Source organism: Terrapene carolina, unplaced genomic scaffold (genome assembly GCF_002925995.2).
Source record: "Terrapene carolina triunguis isolate 2854851 unplaced genomic scaffold, T_m_triunguis-2.0 Scaffold88, whole genome shotgun sequence".
NCBI classification, from domain to species: Eukaryota; Metazoa; Chordata; order Testudines; family Emydidae; genus Terrapene; species Terrapene triunguis.
In genome coordinates, this window is record NW_020664439.1 from 1,115,061 (window position 1) to 1,132,175 (window position 17,115).

Consider the following 17,115-nt stretch of genomic DNA (forward strand, 5'->3'; position numbering starts at 1 on the left):
TAACATAGAAAAGCCAGTAGGTGAACACTTCAATCTTCCTGGACATTCTATAACAGATTTAAAAGTAACTATTCTTGAACAAAAAAACTTCAGAAACAGACTTCAAAGAGAAACAGCAGAACTAAAATTCATTTTCAAATTTAACACCATTAATTTGGGCTTGAATAGGGACTGGCTGGCTCATTACAAAAGCAGCTTTGCCCTCTCCTGGAATTGACACATCCTCATCTATTATTGGGAGTGGACTACATTCACCCTGATCGAACTGGCCCTGTCAACCCTGGTTCTCCACTTGTGAGGTACTCCCTTCTCTTCATGTGTCATTATATAATGCCTGCATCTGTAACTTTCACTCCATGCATCTGAAGAAGTGAGTTTTTTTACCCACGAAAGCTTATGCCCAAATAAATCTGTTAGTCTTTAAGGTGCCACCGGACTCCTTGTTGTTTTTGTGGATACATACTAACATGACTATCCCTCGATACTTCTCACCCTTTAGACCAGGGATCGGCAACCTTTGGCACAGGGTTCGCCAGGGTAAGCACCCTGGCGGGCCGGGCCGGTTTGTTTACCTGCTGCGTCTACAGGTTCGGCCGATCGCAGCTCCCACTGGCCGTGATTCGCCGCTCCAGGCCAATGGGGGCGGCAGGAAGCGGCGGCCAGCACATCCCTCGTCCCGCACTGCTTCCCGCAGCCCCCATTGGCCTGGAGCGGCGAACCGCAGCCAGTGGGAGCTGCGATCGGCCGAACCTGCGGACACAGCAGGTAAACAAACCGACCCGGCCCGCCAGGGTGCTTACCCTGGCGCACCGCGTGCCAAAGGTTGCCGATCCCTGCTTTAGACACTTTGGATTTGTTTGGTATCTCTTTAAGACAGAGTCCAGTCTCTAAGCTGGTGGTGATGGATGATCCACAAGCAAACATGCAGGAGAGTGTCTGTATAGATGTTCATAGAACAGAGGGGCTGCAGTTGGTGAACACACCTAGCTAGTAAAGGGATTCCTGTAAGCAGGGAGGCTCAATTTTCAACCTTCTAGGAGAAGGGGGGGGGGGGACCCAATCCTGTGAGGGGAAGAATGAGTGTCCAGCCTTGAAATTGGTAGCAGATAAAAATTTGAAAGCTAGTGTCTGGGTTGATACAATCTACCTGGCAGACAAGGGAGGGGGAAGATTTGCCCCATAACTGGTAGCTCTGAGTACACACCTGGCCAGCCAAGAGATTTAGGGCTTGTCTACACTGGCAATTTACAACACTGCAACTTTCTTGCTCAGGGATGTGAAAAAACACCCCCGAGTGCAGCAAGTTTCAGCACTGTAAAGCACCAGCGTAAACAGCGCACCAGTGCTGGGAGCCGCATTCCCAGCACTGGTAGCTACGCCCCTCATGGAGGTGGTTTTATTAGAGCACTGGGAGAGCTCTCTCCCAGTACTCTGCCTTGACCACACAAGCCACGTTAAAGCGCTGCTGTGGCAGCACTTTAGCGTTGCCAGTGTAGACTAGCCCTTAGTGAGACAAGAGGCATGGTATGACCAAGATACATATAAACAATGACTGGTAACAAATTTGGTGTTACTGTTAAGGTTTAAGCCTTCTAATGTATTTGATTTTTATGTCAACCCTGCTAAAAAGGTACAATGTGTATGACTTTGATAAAAAGCCTGTAAACATGTTGGGAAGAATACCTAAAAACACACAGTATGCTAGAGAGCTTTTTGATAGTGAAATGTTACAACTGATACCTGTAAGCAATTGTGAAACTTGGCACAGCAGAGAAACCTTTACAAATCTAGTCTGCTGTATAGAAAGGGAAACTGAGGTACACTACCACATTGCTGTCATGGCTGAATGCCCAGGTAATTACACTCTTGAAAACAGTAAGGTCTATATTAGAGTATCATCAGATGAGAAAGTCTTTCAGAGAATGAAATAAGCTTTATAGAAAAAAGCCTGATCTAATCAAATCTAATTTTGATAAACTACACCTCTACCCCGATATAACGCGACCCGATATAACACGAATTTGGATATAACACGGTAAAGCAGTGCTCCGGGGGGGGGGCGGGGGGAGAGGGCTGCCTGCACACTACTGCGGATCACAGCAAGGTTGATATAACGCGGTTTCACCTAGAACGCAGTAAGAATTTTTGGCTCCCGAGGACAGCGTTATATTGGGGTAGAGGTGTATTTCTGTTATACAGTGATACTTGACATTCAGTTAGAAGCTGTAGTGATACATAACCAAAAATTCTTATGATGCATTCAGCAGTGTCTAGGGACACCCCTTTCTGCATCAATTTTGCATGGGGGGGGTGTGACTCTGTATGGAATCTGGGGGACACTTGAAGATATTATGAATATTAATATTATAAAATTGCAATGAGTTGTGCCAGATATGCCATGTAAGATATCTGCAAAATGTTATAATTTGCCAAATACGATAATCTCATTTATGTGTTTGTATCACCTTTGTATTATGGGTTATAGATATGTATGACAAAACTTGTGCTATGCTTCTGTGTGACACCCCCAGAAAGTTTGGCATCAGCATTGTCTACCCTGCTTGATGGCCCATTAAGGACCATCAGCCATACAACTGACCCATTCAGAGAAGGCAAGGGATACACCTTATGACTCAGCAAGGCATGCAGGGGCATACTTATGGACAGAAATGGCTTCCAAGCCTTGTGCTGGGCAGCTTGTGTTTGAAACAGAGAAAGCACAAGCCACATGGAAAAAGACACCATTCATGATTTTATAGACCTTTATCGTATCATCCCTCTTAGCCGTCTCTTTTCTAATGCAGAATAAGGTCTTGTAGATAAAAAGCAAAGAACTTAAACTTAATTCAGAAAGCAGTAAGGCCAATTTAGTGATAGGAGCAGGAGAGAAAGGTCATTAGCAGTGGCATGTCCAATTGACTGGAACGGAAATAGACTGGAACGGAAAAAGGACAGTAGTGAGGGGACCAGACAAAGGTGGGTTACATTAATTGTAAAAAGTGACCAAGGCACAGGGAAGGGTGTTAGGAGTAGTAGGGATAATAAAGAAGCTAGTTTGGGCAATATTAGAGCAAAACCACCAATAAATAAGAAAAAAGGTCAAAGATAATACTCAGGTTGTGGTCCTGGGAAATAGGAAAGATAAGCAGAGATGAGAGAATGTAGCATGAGTAAAGAGATTAAGAAAGAAGATTAAATTCAGTTGCAGAGAGAGTTTGATATGATGGCTGGTCATCTATCCCTTATCCCATCAACTTGTCAGATCATCATACAAGCATCGCCATCTTGATCTGTACAAGACAGCACTGAAGTCCATCTGCTTACCATCTTCTTTGATGCAATCCATCCATTTGCAGGTCATCCAACAGGAAATTTCAGAGCCAATTTGAAATCAAAGATTGGATAGAAAGGGTGAGGTGGAAGGTAGAGAGAAAAACTGGCAAATCCTCAGCATAATTTAAACACTGGCCCTTGGAGAATACAGAAAGAAACCAAAAACAGAACCCAGAAGTACTGAAGTCACTAAAAACGAAGACTCAGGCTCACAAGATCACCTAGCCAAAGACATCTTACTATATTCTGCTAATCTTCAACTGAGCATCTGAAGCAAAACTGAATTCTCCTGAGGTTCTCCCAATAATGTATAGCCAGTACTCCAAAAACAAAATCCAAAACAGTAATATGCATCTCAACCTAGTTAGAAATCTAAGAGTTTATAGAAGATACCTCAATATTTAACCCCTAGAAGTTCAAGCCCATATTTATACATTAAATCTGTAAAATCAAAGAATTAAGTGACATTCCATACCAAGGTAATATATGTTTGGTGCCACCCATCCTCCATATGGCAGTTCCTGCAAGTGATTTGAGGCTTCATGATTACCCCCAATAAAAATTGTGAGAACAGGAGCCTTCTTCTCTCCCGAATAATACCTATTTCAGAAACAGAAAAAAAACATCTTAACAATACACAAGTGATATTTCAAGATGTTTACATGCTTAAGCAGCAGAAGAGATTGGTCCTACACAAGTCTACATGCAAAAAAGTTGGATTTTTAAGTTTTTGAAAAGATAGACATTATTTTACAGTCCCAAACCAGCAGACAATGTGTAACCTTCAGAAAACATCAGCCACACAACCTATTTCATTCAAAGACAGATCTAATTTATTCAAAACTGCAGAATTGGAATTAATTTGCAAACTGGACACCATTAAATTAGGCTTGAATAAAGACCGTGAGTGGATGAGTCATTACAAACAGTAAAAACTATTTCCCCATGCTAATTTTTCCCCTACTGTTGCTCACAACTTCTTGTCAACTGTTTGAAATGGGCCATCCTGATCATAGTGTAGTATCTGTTCTTATCAGTTCAATATCCGACATGTTCTCGATGTGAGAACTCCACATCAAACGGATTTCCGGAACAGGGAGTCGGACCAGGAGCCCGCCTCCTCCACTCCACGCATCAACCCTGCACCGCAGTCACTACAAAAGTTCTTTTTCCTACTGCTGATAATAGCCCACCTTAATTGATTAGTCTCGTTAGAATTGGTATGGCACCACCCATTTTTTCATGTTCTCTGTGTACATATATATCTTCCTACTGCATTTTCCACTGCATGCATCCGATGAAGTGGGTTTTAGCCCATGAAAGCTTATTCCCAAATAAATGTGTTAGTCCAGGAGTAGGCAACCTGTGGCACACGAGCTGATTTTCAGTGGCACTCACACTGCCCGGGTCCTGGCCACCGGTCCGGGGGGCTCTGCATTTTAATTTAATTTTAAATGAAGCTTCTTAAGCATTTTAAAAACTTATTTACTTTACGTACAACAATAGTTTATATATAAGAGACTTATAGAAAAAGACCTTCTAAAAACATTAAAATGTATTACTGGCATGCAAAACCTTAAATTAGAGTGAATAAATGAAGACTCGGCACCCCACTTCTGAAAGGTTGCCGACCCCTGTTAGTCTCTAAGGTGCCACAAGTACTCCTCCTTCTTTTTACTGAAAACAAAGCTACTGTTATTTATTTGTATATAAAAACGACAATGCTCAGTTTAGGGCGGCGTTTCAGTTCAGGGGGATCCCGCCTTGTCCCGATCTCTGCAGAATCCCGCAGGGACACGGAGTGGGTAGAAACCTGAGGAGAGGGGGGAGGCCCGGGTCAGCAGGCAGCGGCCGTTCGCGGCGGGGAGGGCGGTTCGAGCTCCAGTTACCCAGCGAGTCTGGGTAGAGGGCGCATCCGTCCCCCGCTGTCGCGCCGGCGGACGGGGACGGGAAGTTCCCAGTACCGCATCTAGCAGCGCTCTGCTCCCCACAGCAACGGAGGCGCACAAAGCGGGCGCCGCGGGGCTCCAGGGCGAGCGGCCAGGCCCGACGCTCACCGGTAGAAGGTCTGCATGTGGCGGTACTTGGCCGACACGGCCATGCAGCGTAGGTCCGCCTCGTTGCGCACGGCCTGGAAGTCTCCGCAGCACAGCAGCAGGTCGATACGCACGTTATTGCGCCGCTGCAGCAGCTCCAACGTCTCGTAAAGTTTGTCCAGCTCGCCATGGCAGCAACCGGCCACCGCCACCTTCATCCCGCCGCGCGGCGCGTGCTTAATGCGTCACCAGCCCCCGAGCTCTCGCCGGACACCGTCCAGCGCGCCTGCACATCAGCCCCCTCCCCCACGCCCGGCTGCTGCCCGCGCCAGCACTTGGCCTGCGCGCTCCCGGGCCACAATCGGGGTGTGCACGCGCGTATATGCGTGCGCGTGCCGCTCTGGCCTCAGTGCAACATCCGGGCTGTGTGCGTGCCTGGCCACGTGCATGCTGTGTGCGCGAGCTGCGTGCATGTGGGCTTGCAGCGTGCAGGTGCCTTTGGGTTAGGGAGTGTGCACTCACGTGAATGGCTACCGTGTGTATTGGCCATTGCGTGTACGTGTGTAATGGCGCTCAGCTCTGTGGGAGCTGTTGGTTGCAGCTAACATGCAGACAGTTCACCGGGCAGTCAGCCTTTTTTTTCAAGTTAGCACACAGGACTCAGCGAGTTCAGAATAACCATTAGCGATATCACCTTTTTCCAGAAGAACGACATTTATATGGCATCTTTCATCCATTACATTTTCCATGTAGTTTGCAAACAATATATTCCATATAAAATATTACATTAAAAGACTGTTATGGTTGAAAGGTCAAATACTCTAAAGTTAGCTTAGAGTAGCAGCCCTGTTAGTCAGTATCCGCAAAAAGAACAGGAGTACTTGTGGCACCTTAGAGACTAACAAATTTATTAGAGCATAAGCTTTCGTGGGCTACAGCCCACTTCTTCTGATGCATAGAATGTGACATATGCCATCATGTGCCAGCAATGCCCCTCTGCCATGTACATTGGCCAAACCGGACAGTCTCTACGCAAAAGAATTAATGGACACAAATCTGACATCAGGAATCATAATACTCAAAAACCAGTGGGAGAACACTTTACCCTGTTTGGTCATTCAATGACAGACCTGCGGGTGGCTATTTTACAACAGAAAAGCTTCAAAAACAGACTCCAACGAGAGACTGCTGAGTTGGAATTGATATGCAAACTAGATACAATCAACTTAGGCTTGAATAAGGACTGGGAATGGCTGAGCCATTACAAACATTGAATTTATCTCCCCTTGTAAGTATTCTCACACTTCTTATCAAACTGTCTGTACTGGGCTATCTTGATTATCACTTCAAACGTTTTTTTCTCTTACTTAATTGGCCTCTCAGAGTTGGTAAGACGACTCCCACCTGTTCATGCTCTCTGTATGTGTGTATATATATCTCCTCAATATATGTTCCATTCTATGCACCCGAAGAAGTGGGCTGTAGCCCACGAAAGCTTATGCTCTAATACATTTGTTAGTCTCTAAGGTGCCACAAGTACGCCTGTTCTTTTTTCTAAAGTTAGGAAATGCCAGTATTAAGGTTCTCCTGCAGAACCCTCCATCAATTGAGCTAAAAGAAAAACTCTGCTAGCTGTTAGGAGAGGTAACTTATCTTCTATTAAATGCCCAGAAAGTTTTATTAACACAGAGTTAAAGTTGTTCCGTGGCTGGCACCTTGTGCCATTCCAGAATGTAGCCGGCTGCTGCCATGGCGCACTAGACTGGCTCAATTTAAATCTCTGAAAACCAAGAAACACAAAGTTAAGGGACATGCTATCCCAAGGGAAGTGAGAGAACATGAATATGTAGGAGGGTTTGGGACAGAGATGAAGCTTCCACACATACCTCACTGCACAGCTCTGATCCCCTGCTTTCCGCTCCACTCCCCAATGTATTCTTCAAACACCCCCCGCACTCCCCCTTGCTGCTGCAATCCACATATTCCTTCCAGCTGCTCATAAACCTCACACACTGCTCCGACACCACTCCAGCTCTTCCAACATTCCCTCCATCACACCCATTGCTCTGACCACACATGTATCTCCTGCTGCTGTGAGCTCACGTACACAAATACTCTGGTCTGTGCCTTCCCCTCTGTGCCCGTTCCTTCCTCCTCCTTGCCACTCTGTATCCCTAGAGTGGTAAATTTAGGGAGTCATGGGAAAGTAGGAAGGTGGTGGGGCTGTGAGCAATGCATGTACCAGCTGAACACAGGAAGGGGCAAGAGAGACTTTATTGAATAAGTTTACATATCTTTGGGGTCCATTGTATTAAATTAATGATGTATGTATTATTGTGGGCCTAGGTGATCAAAGGACTATATTGAACAATGTGCCAGACAGAATGGACTTTTGGAGGCAATGTGTGAAGTGGATTTCCTGGGAAATATTTAGTGGGAGGTGAATACATTTCTTTTCCCCACCCCACCTCTGGCTATGCAAAACCGCAGCCTTTTGAATCTACACCCTGAGAAGAGGACAATTGTCTGCTGATTACCTGTTCCTGGAGTCCCAAGATCAAAGGACCAAGCTATCAAAGGGAAAGAACCACAGATTCATTGGTGTGCTTGTTCTGAGCCCAGGCAATTATGAACTTATAACCACAGAACAATCCCTTTGTGGGGTTTGAAGAACTGACTCCTACTAGAGCCCTTGCTGGAGTTGGTGGTGACCTCTGGTAAGCATATTAGCATTACTGAAAGTTATTTATTGTTTTTAATATGTTTTCTCTGTAATGCTTTTACCTTAAGAATAAATGTGCTTGGTTAGAAAAGGCAATTTATAGGTAACTTATAACTGTGGGCAAGTACAACTGTTCATGGCCTCTGAGGAGAAGTCAAAGTGCAGATGCTGGACTGTTTTGGAAATCTGTCCTACTGGGGATATCACAGTGGAGGCAGGGAACTGTGCAGCCTGGAAAATCTCCAGTCAGATTTCCAGCCAAGAGAGGTGAGGGCTGAGGAGCTGGGAGTGTAGACTGGGTCCTTGCTGGACCATGAGGGGGAAATACATGTGCAATTGCCCTGAACTGTGACACCCTGTATTCTCCAGGCTGCCCAGAATATTGATACTATTGCCCCTTCTTCTGACACCAGAGTTGCCCATTTGCTGAGCAATAGCAAAATTCTGGGGCATTGCAGATCATCTTCCTGTTAGAAGAGAAGTCAGTGATGTGCCATCTGGGGCTATGTTTACACTGTGTATCTTACAGTGGCACAGCTGTGCCACTACAGCGGTGCTGCTGTAAGGTATGCAGTGTAGCCGCTCTTTGCCGGCAGAAGAGAGTTCTCCTGCCAGCAAAATAAAATTACCCCCAATGAGGTGCGGTAGTTTTGTCGGTGGGAGAGTGTCTCCCGCTGACAAAGCGCTGTCCACATCAGCCCTTTTTGTCATTAAAACTTTTGTCAGCCAGGGGTGTGTTTTTTCACACCCCGACCAACAAAAGTTTTAATGACAAAAGTGCAGCATAGACATAGCTTAAATATTTCTCAGTATTTCAAAGCGTAACTTGCTTTGTTATCCTGGGTGGTATACTCCTGGGAATTCTATGCCAAAATATTAAAAATTCTGTGCCAAAAACTTAAAAAATTCTGCACACAATATGTTAAAATTCTGCATATTTTATTCATCAACATAACACTATATAATCAGCCAGTTTCAATTATTTTCGTAATTTATTTCAAAATACCCTGACAGCAACTATGTCTGTAACAATACAGACAACAAAAAAGATTTCCACTGGAGTAGAGTTAAAGAAATCCGTACAACAACCCTGTCAGGGTTCCCTCCCCACTCTGAACTCTGGGGTACAGATATGGGGACCCGCATGGAAGACCCCCTAATCTTATTTCTACCAGCTTAGGTTAAAAACTTCCCCAAGGCACAAATCCTTCCTTGTCCTTGGATGGTATGCTGCCAAGTGAGTTAGACAAAGATTTAGGGAAAGGACCACTTGGAGGTCCTGTTTCCCAAAAATATTCCCCCAAACCACTTCACCCCCTTTCCTGGGGAGGCTTGAGAATAATACACCAACCAAATAGGTAACCAAGGTGAGCACAGACCAGACCCTTGGGTTTTTAGGACATTAAAAACCCAATCAGATTCTTTAAAAACAAAACTTTATTACAAAGAAAAAAATTAAAGAAGCACCTCTGTAAAAATCAGGATGGAAGGTAATTTTACAGGGCAATCAGATTCAGAACACAGAGGATTCCCTCTAGGCAAAACTTTAAAGTTACAAAAACAGGGATAAACCTCCCTCTTAACACAGGGAAAATTCACAAGCTAAAACAAAAGATACTCTAACGCATTTCCTTGCTATTACTTACTGTAGATATACTACTGATTATATAAAAACTAACAGTATTTTCCACATTTCAAGGACGATTTTAACCAGTTGATTCTGGAAAACTTTCACGGGAGAGTGCATCAGCCACTTTGTTAGAAGCTCCTGAAATGTGTTGTATTTCAAAATCAAAATTTTGGAGAGCTAAACTCCACCGAAGAAGGTTTTTGTTATTGTCCTTGACAGTATGAAGCCACTTCAGCGCAGAATGGTCGGTTTGCAGGTGGAAACACTGTCCCCAAATGTATGGGCGTAGTTTTTTCAGAGCATATACAATGGCGTAACATTCCTTTTCGCTGATGGACCAGAGGCTTTCCCTCTCAGACATTTTTTTTGCTGAGAAACATGACAGGATGGAATTCTAGATCTGGTCCTTCCTGCATTAAAACTGCTCCCACACCACGCTCGGACACATCTGTGGTGATTAGGAAAGGTTTGTCAAAGTCTGGGGCCCTTAGCACAGGGTCAGACATGAGTGTTGCTTTAAGCTGGTTAAAGGCCTTCTGACACTCTTTAGTCCACTGCACTGCATTTGGCTAGGTTTTTTTTGGTCAGGTCTGTCAGTGGGGTGGCAATTTGGCTGTAGTGCAGTACAAATCGCCTGTAATATCCGGCCAAGCCTAAGAAGGATTGGACCTGTTTTTTTGACTTTGGGACAGGCCACTTTTGGATAGCATTCACTTTGGCCTGTAGGGGGTTGATAGTTCCTTGACCCACCTGGTGTCCAAGGTAAGTCACTCTGTTTAGGCCTATTTGACACTTTTTAGCCTTAACAGTTAGTCCTGCCTCCCTTATGGGCTCAAAGACTTTTTGCAGATGCTCCAGGTGTTCTGCCCATGAATCAGAAAAGATGGCCACATCATCAAGGTAGGCTACTGCAGATTCCCCCAATCCCGCTAGGAGATATCTACAAGTTTCTGGAAAGTGGCGGGTGCATTTTGCAGCCCGAAAGGGAGCACATTAAATTCATACAGTCCTACATGGGTGATGAAGGCTGACCTTTCCTTGGCGGATTTATCCAGCAGTACTTGCCAGTACCCCTTGGTTAAGTTTAAGGTAGAGATGAACTGGGTACGTTCCAGTTTCTCCAATAGCTCATTTGTGCGTGGCATTGGATAGTTGTCTGGGCAAGTTACAGCATTTAGCTTACGGTAGTCCACGCAAAAGCGTATCTCCCCATCTGGTTTGGGAACTAGAACCACTGGAGATGCCCATGCACTGTTAGAGGGGCGGATTACACCCATCTGTAGCATGTCCTGGATTTCTCGTTCTAAAGCAGTTTTGGCTTGAGGAGACACCCGGAAGGTTGGGCTCTAATTGGGCGAGCATTACCTGTGTCAATGGAGTGGTATGCCCGTTCGGTCCGTCCAGGGGTGGCTGAGAATATCAGCACGAAGCTCCTTAATCTGCTGTTGCTGCATATGTCCAAGGGTCATGGAGAGGTTCACCTCTTCCACGCCACCATCACTTTTTCCTTCGTAGTAGACACCTTCAGGCCACTCAGCGTCATCTCCTCCCTGGGCTGTAGACTGACAAACCTTTAATTCTCTGGAATAAAAGGGCTTTAGAGAATTAACCTGGTACACTTTAGGCTTTAGGTTTGAGGTGGGGAATGCTATGAGATAGTTAACAGCTCCCAGGCGCTCTTGGACCGTGAATGGCCCTTCCCATGACATTTCCATCTTATGGGCCTGGAGCGCCTTTAAGACCATGACCTGGTCCCCTACTTTGAAGGAACGCTCTCTGGCATGTTTATCATACCAGGCTTTTTGCTCTTCCTGAGCATCTTTTAGGTTTTCTTTAGGAAGAGCTAAAGAGGCTCGGAGAGTATTTTGTAGGTTGTTTACAAAGTCCAGAATGTTAGTTCCTGGAGAAGGCGTAAACCCCTCCCATTGCTGCTTCACCAACTGTAATGGCCCCTTAACCTCACAGCCATACACAAGTTCAAATGGTGAAAACCCTAAACTGGGATGTGGTACAGCTCTGTAGGCAAAGAGCAACTGCTGCAACACTAGGTCCCAATCACTGGAGTGCTCATTTACGTATCATGGCCCCCAAAGTTCCATTAAACTTCTCCACCAGGCCATTTGTTTGATGGTGGTAAGGGGTGACAACCAAGTGGTTCACCCCATGAGCTTCCCACAGGCTTTTCATGGTCCCCGCCAGGAAATTAGTTCTCGAATCTGTAAGGATGTCGGAGGGCCAACCTACCCTGGCAAAAATGTCTGTTAATGCCTGGCACACACTTTCAGCCCTGGTGTTGCTTAGAGCTACTGCTTCCGGCCATCAGGTGGCAAAATCCATGAAAGTCAGTATGTACTGCTTTCCTCTGGGTGTCTTCTTTGGAAAAGGACCCAGAATATCCACAGCTATTTGCTGAAATGGAACCTCAGTTATGGGTAGTGGTTGGAGTGGGGCCTTGACCTGGTCTCCGGGTTTTCCCATTCTTTGGCACACCTCACAAGACCGGTGTGACAAAGTTCCTCCTCTACTTTGATGGGTCCTGTGCTTATTGGCGGATTTGCTCGCTTCACAGATTCACCCTGTGGGTCAGGAAACAGTCCAGAGACCTTCCCCTCTGGTAGAAGCTATAGTCCAGGTCAATTCCTCCTGTGTCTGATCAGGAGTTGGGAGGTATGGGGGGAACCCGGGCCCGCCCTCTACTCCGGGTTCCAGCCCAGGGCCCTGTGGACTGCAGCTGTTTAGAGTGCCTCCTGGTACAGTTGCACGACACCTACAACTCCCTGGGCTACTTCCCCATGGCCTCCTCCCAACACCTTCTTTGTCCTCACCACCGGACCTTCCTCCTGGTGTCTGATAACGCTTGTACTTCTCAGTCCTCCAGCAGTACGCCTACTCACTCTCAGCTTCTTGCACACCTCTTACTCCCAGTTCCTCACACACACACTTCCTCTCCCCTGGCTCCCCCTGGCTTGACTGGAGTGAGTCCTTTTATAGCATCAGAGGGTCCTTAATTAGAGTCAGGTGCTTAACTGACTCACCTGACTCTTAGAAGGTTAATTGGAGTCAGGTGGTCTATTAGCCTGGAGCAGCCCCTGCTCTGGTCACTCAGGGAACAGAAAACTACTTATCCAGTGGCCAGTATATCTCCCTTCTGCTACTCTGCTGTTCCCAACTGGTCTGGGTCTATCACACCAGATATAGGTAGAAACGTCCTTGCCCATTCCCTCCCAGTGGAAGGACTTCCCCAAACGGTCTTTGGTCCTGTTCACCCCAGCATGGCCACTAGGATGATCGTGGGCTAAGCTCAAGAGCTTTACTCGGTACTTAGTTGGAACTACCAACTGTCTTTGAGGATGCCAGTCCTCCTGGTGCCCACCAGAAAGAGTTTCCTTGTATAAAAGTCCTCTTTCTACAACAAACCAGGAATGATTAGAAGAGCTGAGAGGCAGTGGGTTGCTCCGTGCCGCCGTCCAAGCTCCCTGGAGGCTTTTATCTGCTTCCTGCTCGGCCTGGAACTGTTCCCTTGATGCTGGAGACATCAGTTCCTCATTGGATTGTGGACTTGGGCTTGGTCCCTCTGGAAGCGATGTAGGGGATGGGGCTGTTTCCATTGACTGTGAACCGCTCTCCGCTGGTGCACTAGGTTGTGTTTCAGGCTCCGGATGAGCCTCTTCCGCAGGTTTAGCTGCTGCTGCCAGTGCAGGTTCGGTGGTGCCCTCTGGCGTTGGAGTTGCAGACGGGGTTGCAAGCACTGGATTCAGTACTGGCAATGGGTTTGGTGCTGGTTCCTCCTCCAGTTCCGGTTCAGGGACTGGCTCTGGCTGGGTCTCTGCGACCGGATCCACTACTGCTGTCACAGACATTGGCATGGGGTCCAGTTCCACCACCTCAGTCTGGGTCTCTGGTAACACAGACTGGGCCCTTGTAGAAGACTTAGGAACAGAGCTAGGTGTGAAGGTTTGCTTAGCCTGACTGCGGGTGACCATTTCCACTCTCTTGGCTAGCTTCACATGGTGGGCCAAGTCTTCCCCCAGCAGCATGGGAATGGGATAATCATCATAGACTGCAAAAGTCCACATTCCTGACCAGCCCTTGTACTGGACAGGCAACTTGGCTGTAGGTAAGTCAAAAGAGTTTGACTTGAAGGGTTGAATCATCACTTGAGCCTCTGGGTTGATGAATTTGGGGTCCACTAAGGATTGGTGGATAGCTGACACCTGTGCTCCAGTGTCCCTCCATGCAATAACCTTCTTCCCGCCCACGCTCACAGTTTCCCTTCGCGCTGAGGGTATCTGGGAGGCATATGGGCCTGAGGATCTTTGGTGTGACCCCAGTGCAAAGAACTGTAATCTGTTGGGGTTCTTGGGGCAGTTGGCCTTTACATGCCCCAGCTCATTAAATTTAAAACATCGCCCAGCTGACTGGTCAGTGGGGTGAGGTGGGTTGCTGGAGAATGGTGTGGTGGGACGATAAGGTGTCTGGGGTTTTCCTTGGGGTGTAGTTGGGGCCTTGGGCTGCCCCCGGTGGTAAGGTGTGGTCTTGGGGTGTCCCTTCTGGTATCCGCACAAACTGTGACCAGAGTTGTTCCTCTCTGCTACCTCCACCCGTTTTGTTCTGATTTCTCCCGCCTCTCTGACGGTCTGGGACTGCTCGTATTGATCAGCATAAGAAGCTAGACTTTCTGCTGAGTCCATTTTCTTATCCCATAAACACTGTTTTACATCATCATTGGTCACAGTCAGGAACTGCTCCTGTACAACCAAATTACACATTCCTTCAAAGCTAGTTACAGCCCTTCCTTTGACCCATTTATCTAACAGATCCTTCATTTGGTTTACATAAGCCACATTACTTAGTCCAGATCCCTTCTTAAGACTCCCGAATTTTACCCTGTAGGTTTCAGGTGTAATTTGAAATTGTTTCAAAACCAAATCCTTAAATTTACCATCGTCAGAAGCATCATCAATAGGCATCTTATTGAATATGTCCAGAGCTCTTCCAGTCAATTTTGCTACCAATGTAGTCATTTTGTGATCGTCAGGAATTTCATGGAGTGTGCACAGTCTCTCAAAGGTGATGAAATATTCAGCAATATCACTGGATTCATCATACTGTGGACATACTTGCTCCCATTTGTGGATTTTTGGAGAAGGATTATTAGGGTTATCCGCTAGACTCATTTTAGCCCTTTCCAGATCTAAGCGCTTCAGTTCTAACTCCGTATCCAAGCTTTTCTTCTCCTCCTCCGCCTCCAAGCGTTTTGTCTCCATTTCCATCTCCAAGCGTTTCGTTTCCGTCTTCAAATGCTTTAAGGCCATCTGTCTTTCATATTCTTTCTGTCTCTCTTCAGATTCAAATCTGGCTAATTCCATTTTTTCTGGACGTTACTTTCTGTCATCCTAGCCTTTCTGCGGTTAGCCTAGCCTAATCCGAGAGCTAGAAATAAAAAAAAACCCAGCTTGTGAATTCCCTTGCAGGACTTAACTACTCTGCCCTGAGGCAGAGGAAAAAAACCTCCAGCAGCTCTCAGCTAAAAGAAAAAGAAATGTCCCTTTAAAAAAAAACCTCCCTGCTTTCCAAGCAGCCAAAAGAAGAAAAAAAAAGTCCTTTTAAACCCTTTGTGCTTCTGGTTCAAAATGATCCCACCGCGCTGCCACCATGTCAGGGTTCCCTCCCCACTTTGAACTCAGGGGTTAAGATGTGGGAACCCTCATGGAAGACCCCCTAAGCTTATTTCTACCAGCTTAGGTTAAAAACTTCCCCAAGGCACAAATCCTTCCTTGTCCTTGGATGGTATCGCTGTCACCACCAAGTGAGTTAGACAAAGATTTAGGAAAAGGACCACTTGGAGGTCCTGTTTCCCAAAAATATTCCCCCAAGCGCCTTCACCCCCTTTCCTGGGGAGGCTTGAGAATAATACACCAACCAAATAGGTAACCAAGGTGAGCACAGACCAGACCCTTGGGTTTTTAGGACACTAAAAACCCAATCAGATTCTTTAAAAATAAAACTTTATTACAAAGAAAAAAATAAAAGATGCACCTCTGTAAAAATCGGGATGGAAGGTTCAGATTCAAAACACAGAGGATTCCCTCTAGGCAAAACTTTAAAGTTACAAAAACAGGGATAAACCTCCCTCTTAGCACAGGGAAAATTCACAGGCTAAAACAAGATACTCTAATGCATTTCCTTGCTATTACTTACTATTTTTGTAAGTTTAGATGTATCATTTAGTAGGAGTTAGATTACTTGCTTGGTCTCTCTCTTTGTCTCCGGAGAGAACACAAAGAAAAAAACCTTCCCCCACAGATTTGAAAGTATCTTCTCCCCTTATTGGTCCTTTTGGTCAGGTGCCAATCAGGTTATCTGAGCTTCTTAACCCTTTACAGGTAAAGGAGGGATTTTATGCTACCCTTAGCTGTATGTTTATGACAAACCCAGTTCCTGTTTCTCTGCCCCATCCCCTCGAGGCCAGGCTCCCATACCTCATCCACCCCAGAGCCCAGGGATCCAGAGGGAGAAACAGCCTAATGTTCATTGCTGGGTCCTGCGCTTATATGCAGGGAATCCTCAAGCTCCTCCTCCCACTTCCCCTGGCAGTGCCAATTCTGCAGAGAAAAAAGGAAATTCTGCACAGAATATTAATTCTATGCAAATTATGGATTGTGCAGTGGCGCAGAATTCCCCCAGGAGTAGTGGTAGCACCATTATAATTAACGTTGGGATGAGCTTACTGTATAACAGTCAACCTTTCTAAGTGCTTTCTAAGTGCTCAGTCTTACTAATCTATTAGAGTTCTTTGAAGGGGTCAACAAACATGTGGACAAGGGGGATCCAGTGGACATACTTTACTTAGATTTACTTTGACAAGGTCCCTCACCAAAGGCTCTTATGTAAATTAAGTTGTCATGGAGTAAGAGGGAAGATCCTTTCATGGATTGAGAACTGGTTAAAAGACAGGGAACAAAGAGTAGGAATAAATGGTAAATTTTCAGAATGGAGAGGGGTAACTAGTAGTGTTCCCCAAGAGTCAGTCCGAGGACCAATCCTATTCAATTTATTCATAAATGATCTGGAGAAAGGGGTAAAAAGTGAGGTGGCAAAGTTTGCAGATGATACTAAACTGCTCAAGATAGTTAGGACCAAAGCAGACTGTGAAGAACTTCAAAAAGATCTCACAAAACTAAGTGATTGGGCAACAAAATGGCAAATGAAATTTAACGTGGATAAATGTAAAGTAATGCACATTGGGAAAAATAACCCCAACTATACATACAATATGATGGGGGCTAATTTAGCTACAACTAATCAGGAAAGAGATCTTGGAGTCATCGTGGACAGTTCTCTGAAGACGTCCATGCAGTGTGCAGCGGCAGTCCAAAAAGCAAACAGGATGT

At 45.8% G+C, this 17,115-nt stretch overlaps 1 protein-coding gene and 1 pseudogene across 1 annotated transcript in view; one reads left to right on the plus strand and one right to left on the minus strand.

Annotated features, from left to right (window-relative positions):
• Positions 1–5,748, minus strand: part of DBR1 (debranching RNA lariats 1) — a 28,014-nt gene extending 22,266 nt beyond the window's left edge. The window contains exons 1-2 of the mRNA XM_024218641.2: positions 5,391–5,748; positions 3,809–3,933 (exon numbers count right to left, since the gene is read on the minus strand). Of these exons, the coding sequence (XP_024074409.1) occupies positions 3,809–3,933; positions 5,391–5,587 (322 nt within the window). The 5' untranslated portion in view covers positions 5,588–5,748. The remainder of the gene's footprint in view (positions 1–3,808; positions 3,934–5,390) is intronic.
• Positions 4,306–4,484, plus strand: LOC112119835 (annotated as a pseudogene).
• Positions 5,749–17,115: the final 11,367 nt, after the last annotated feature.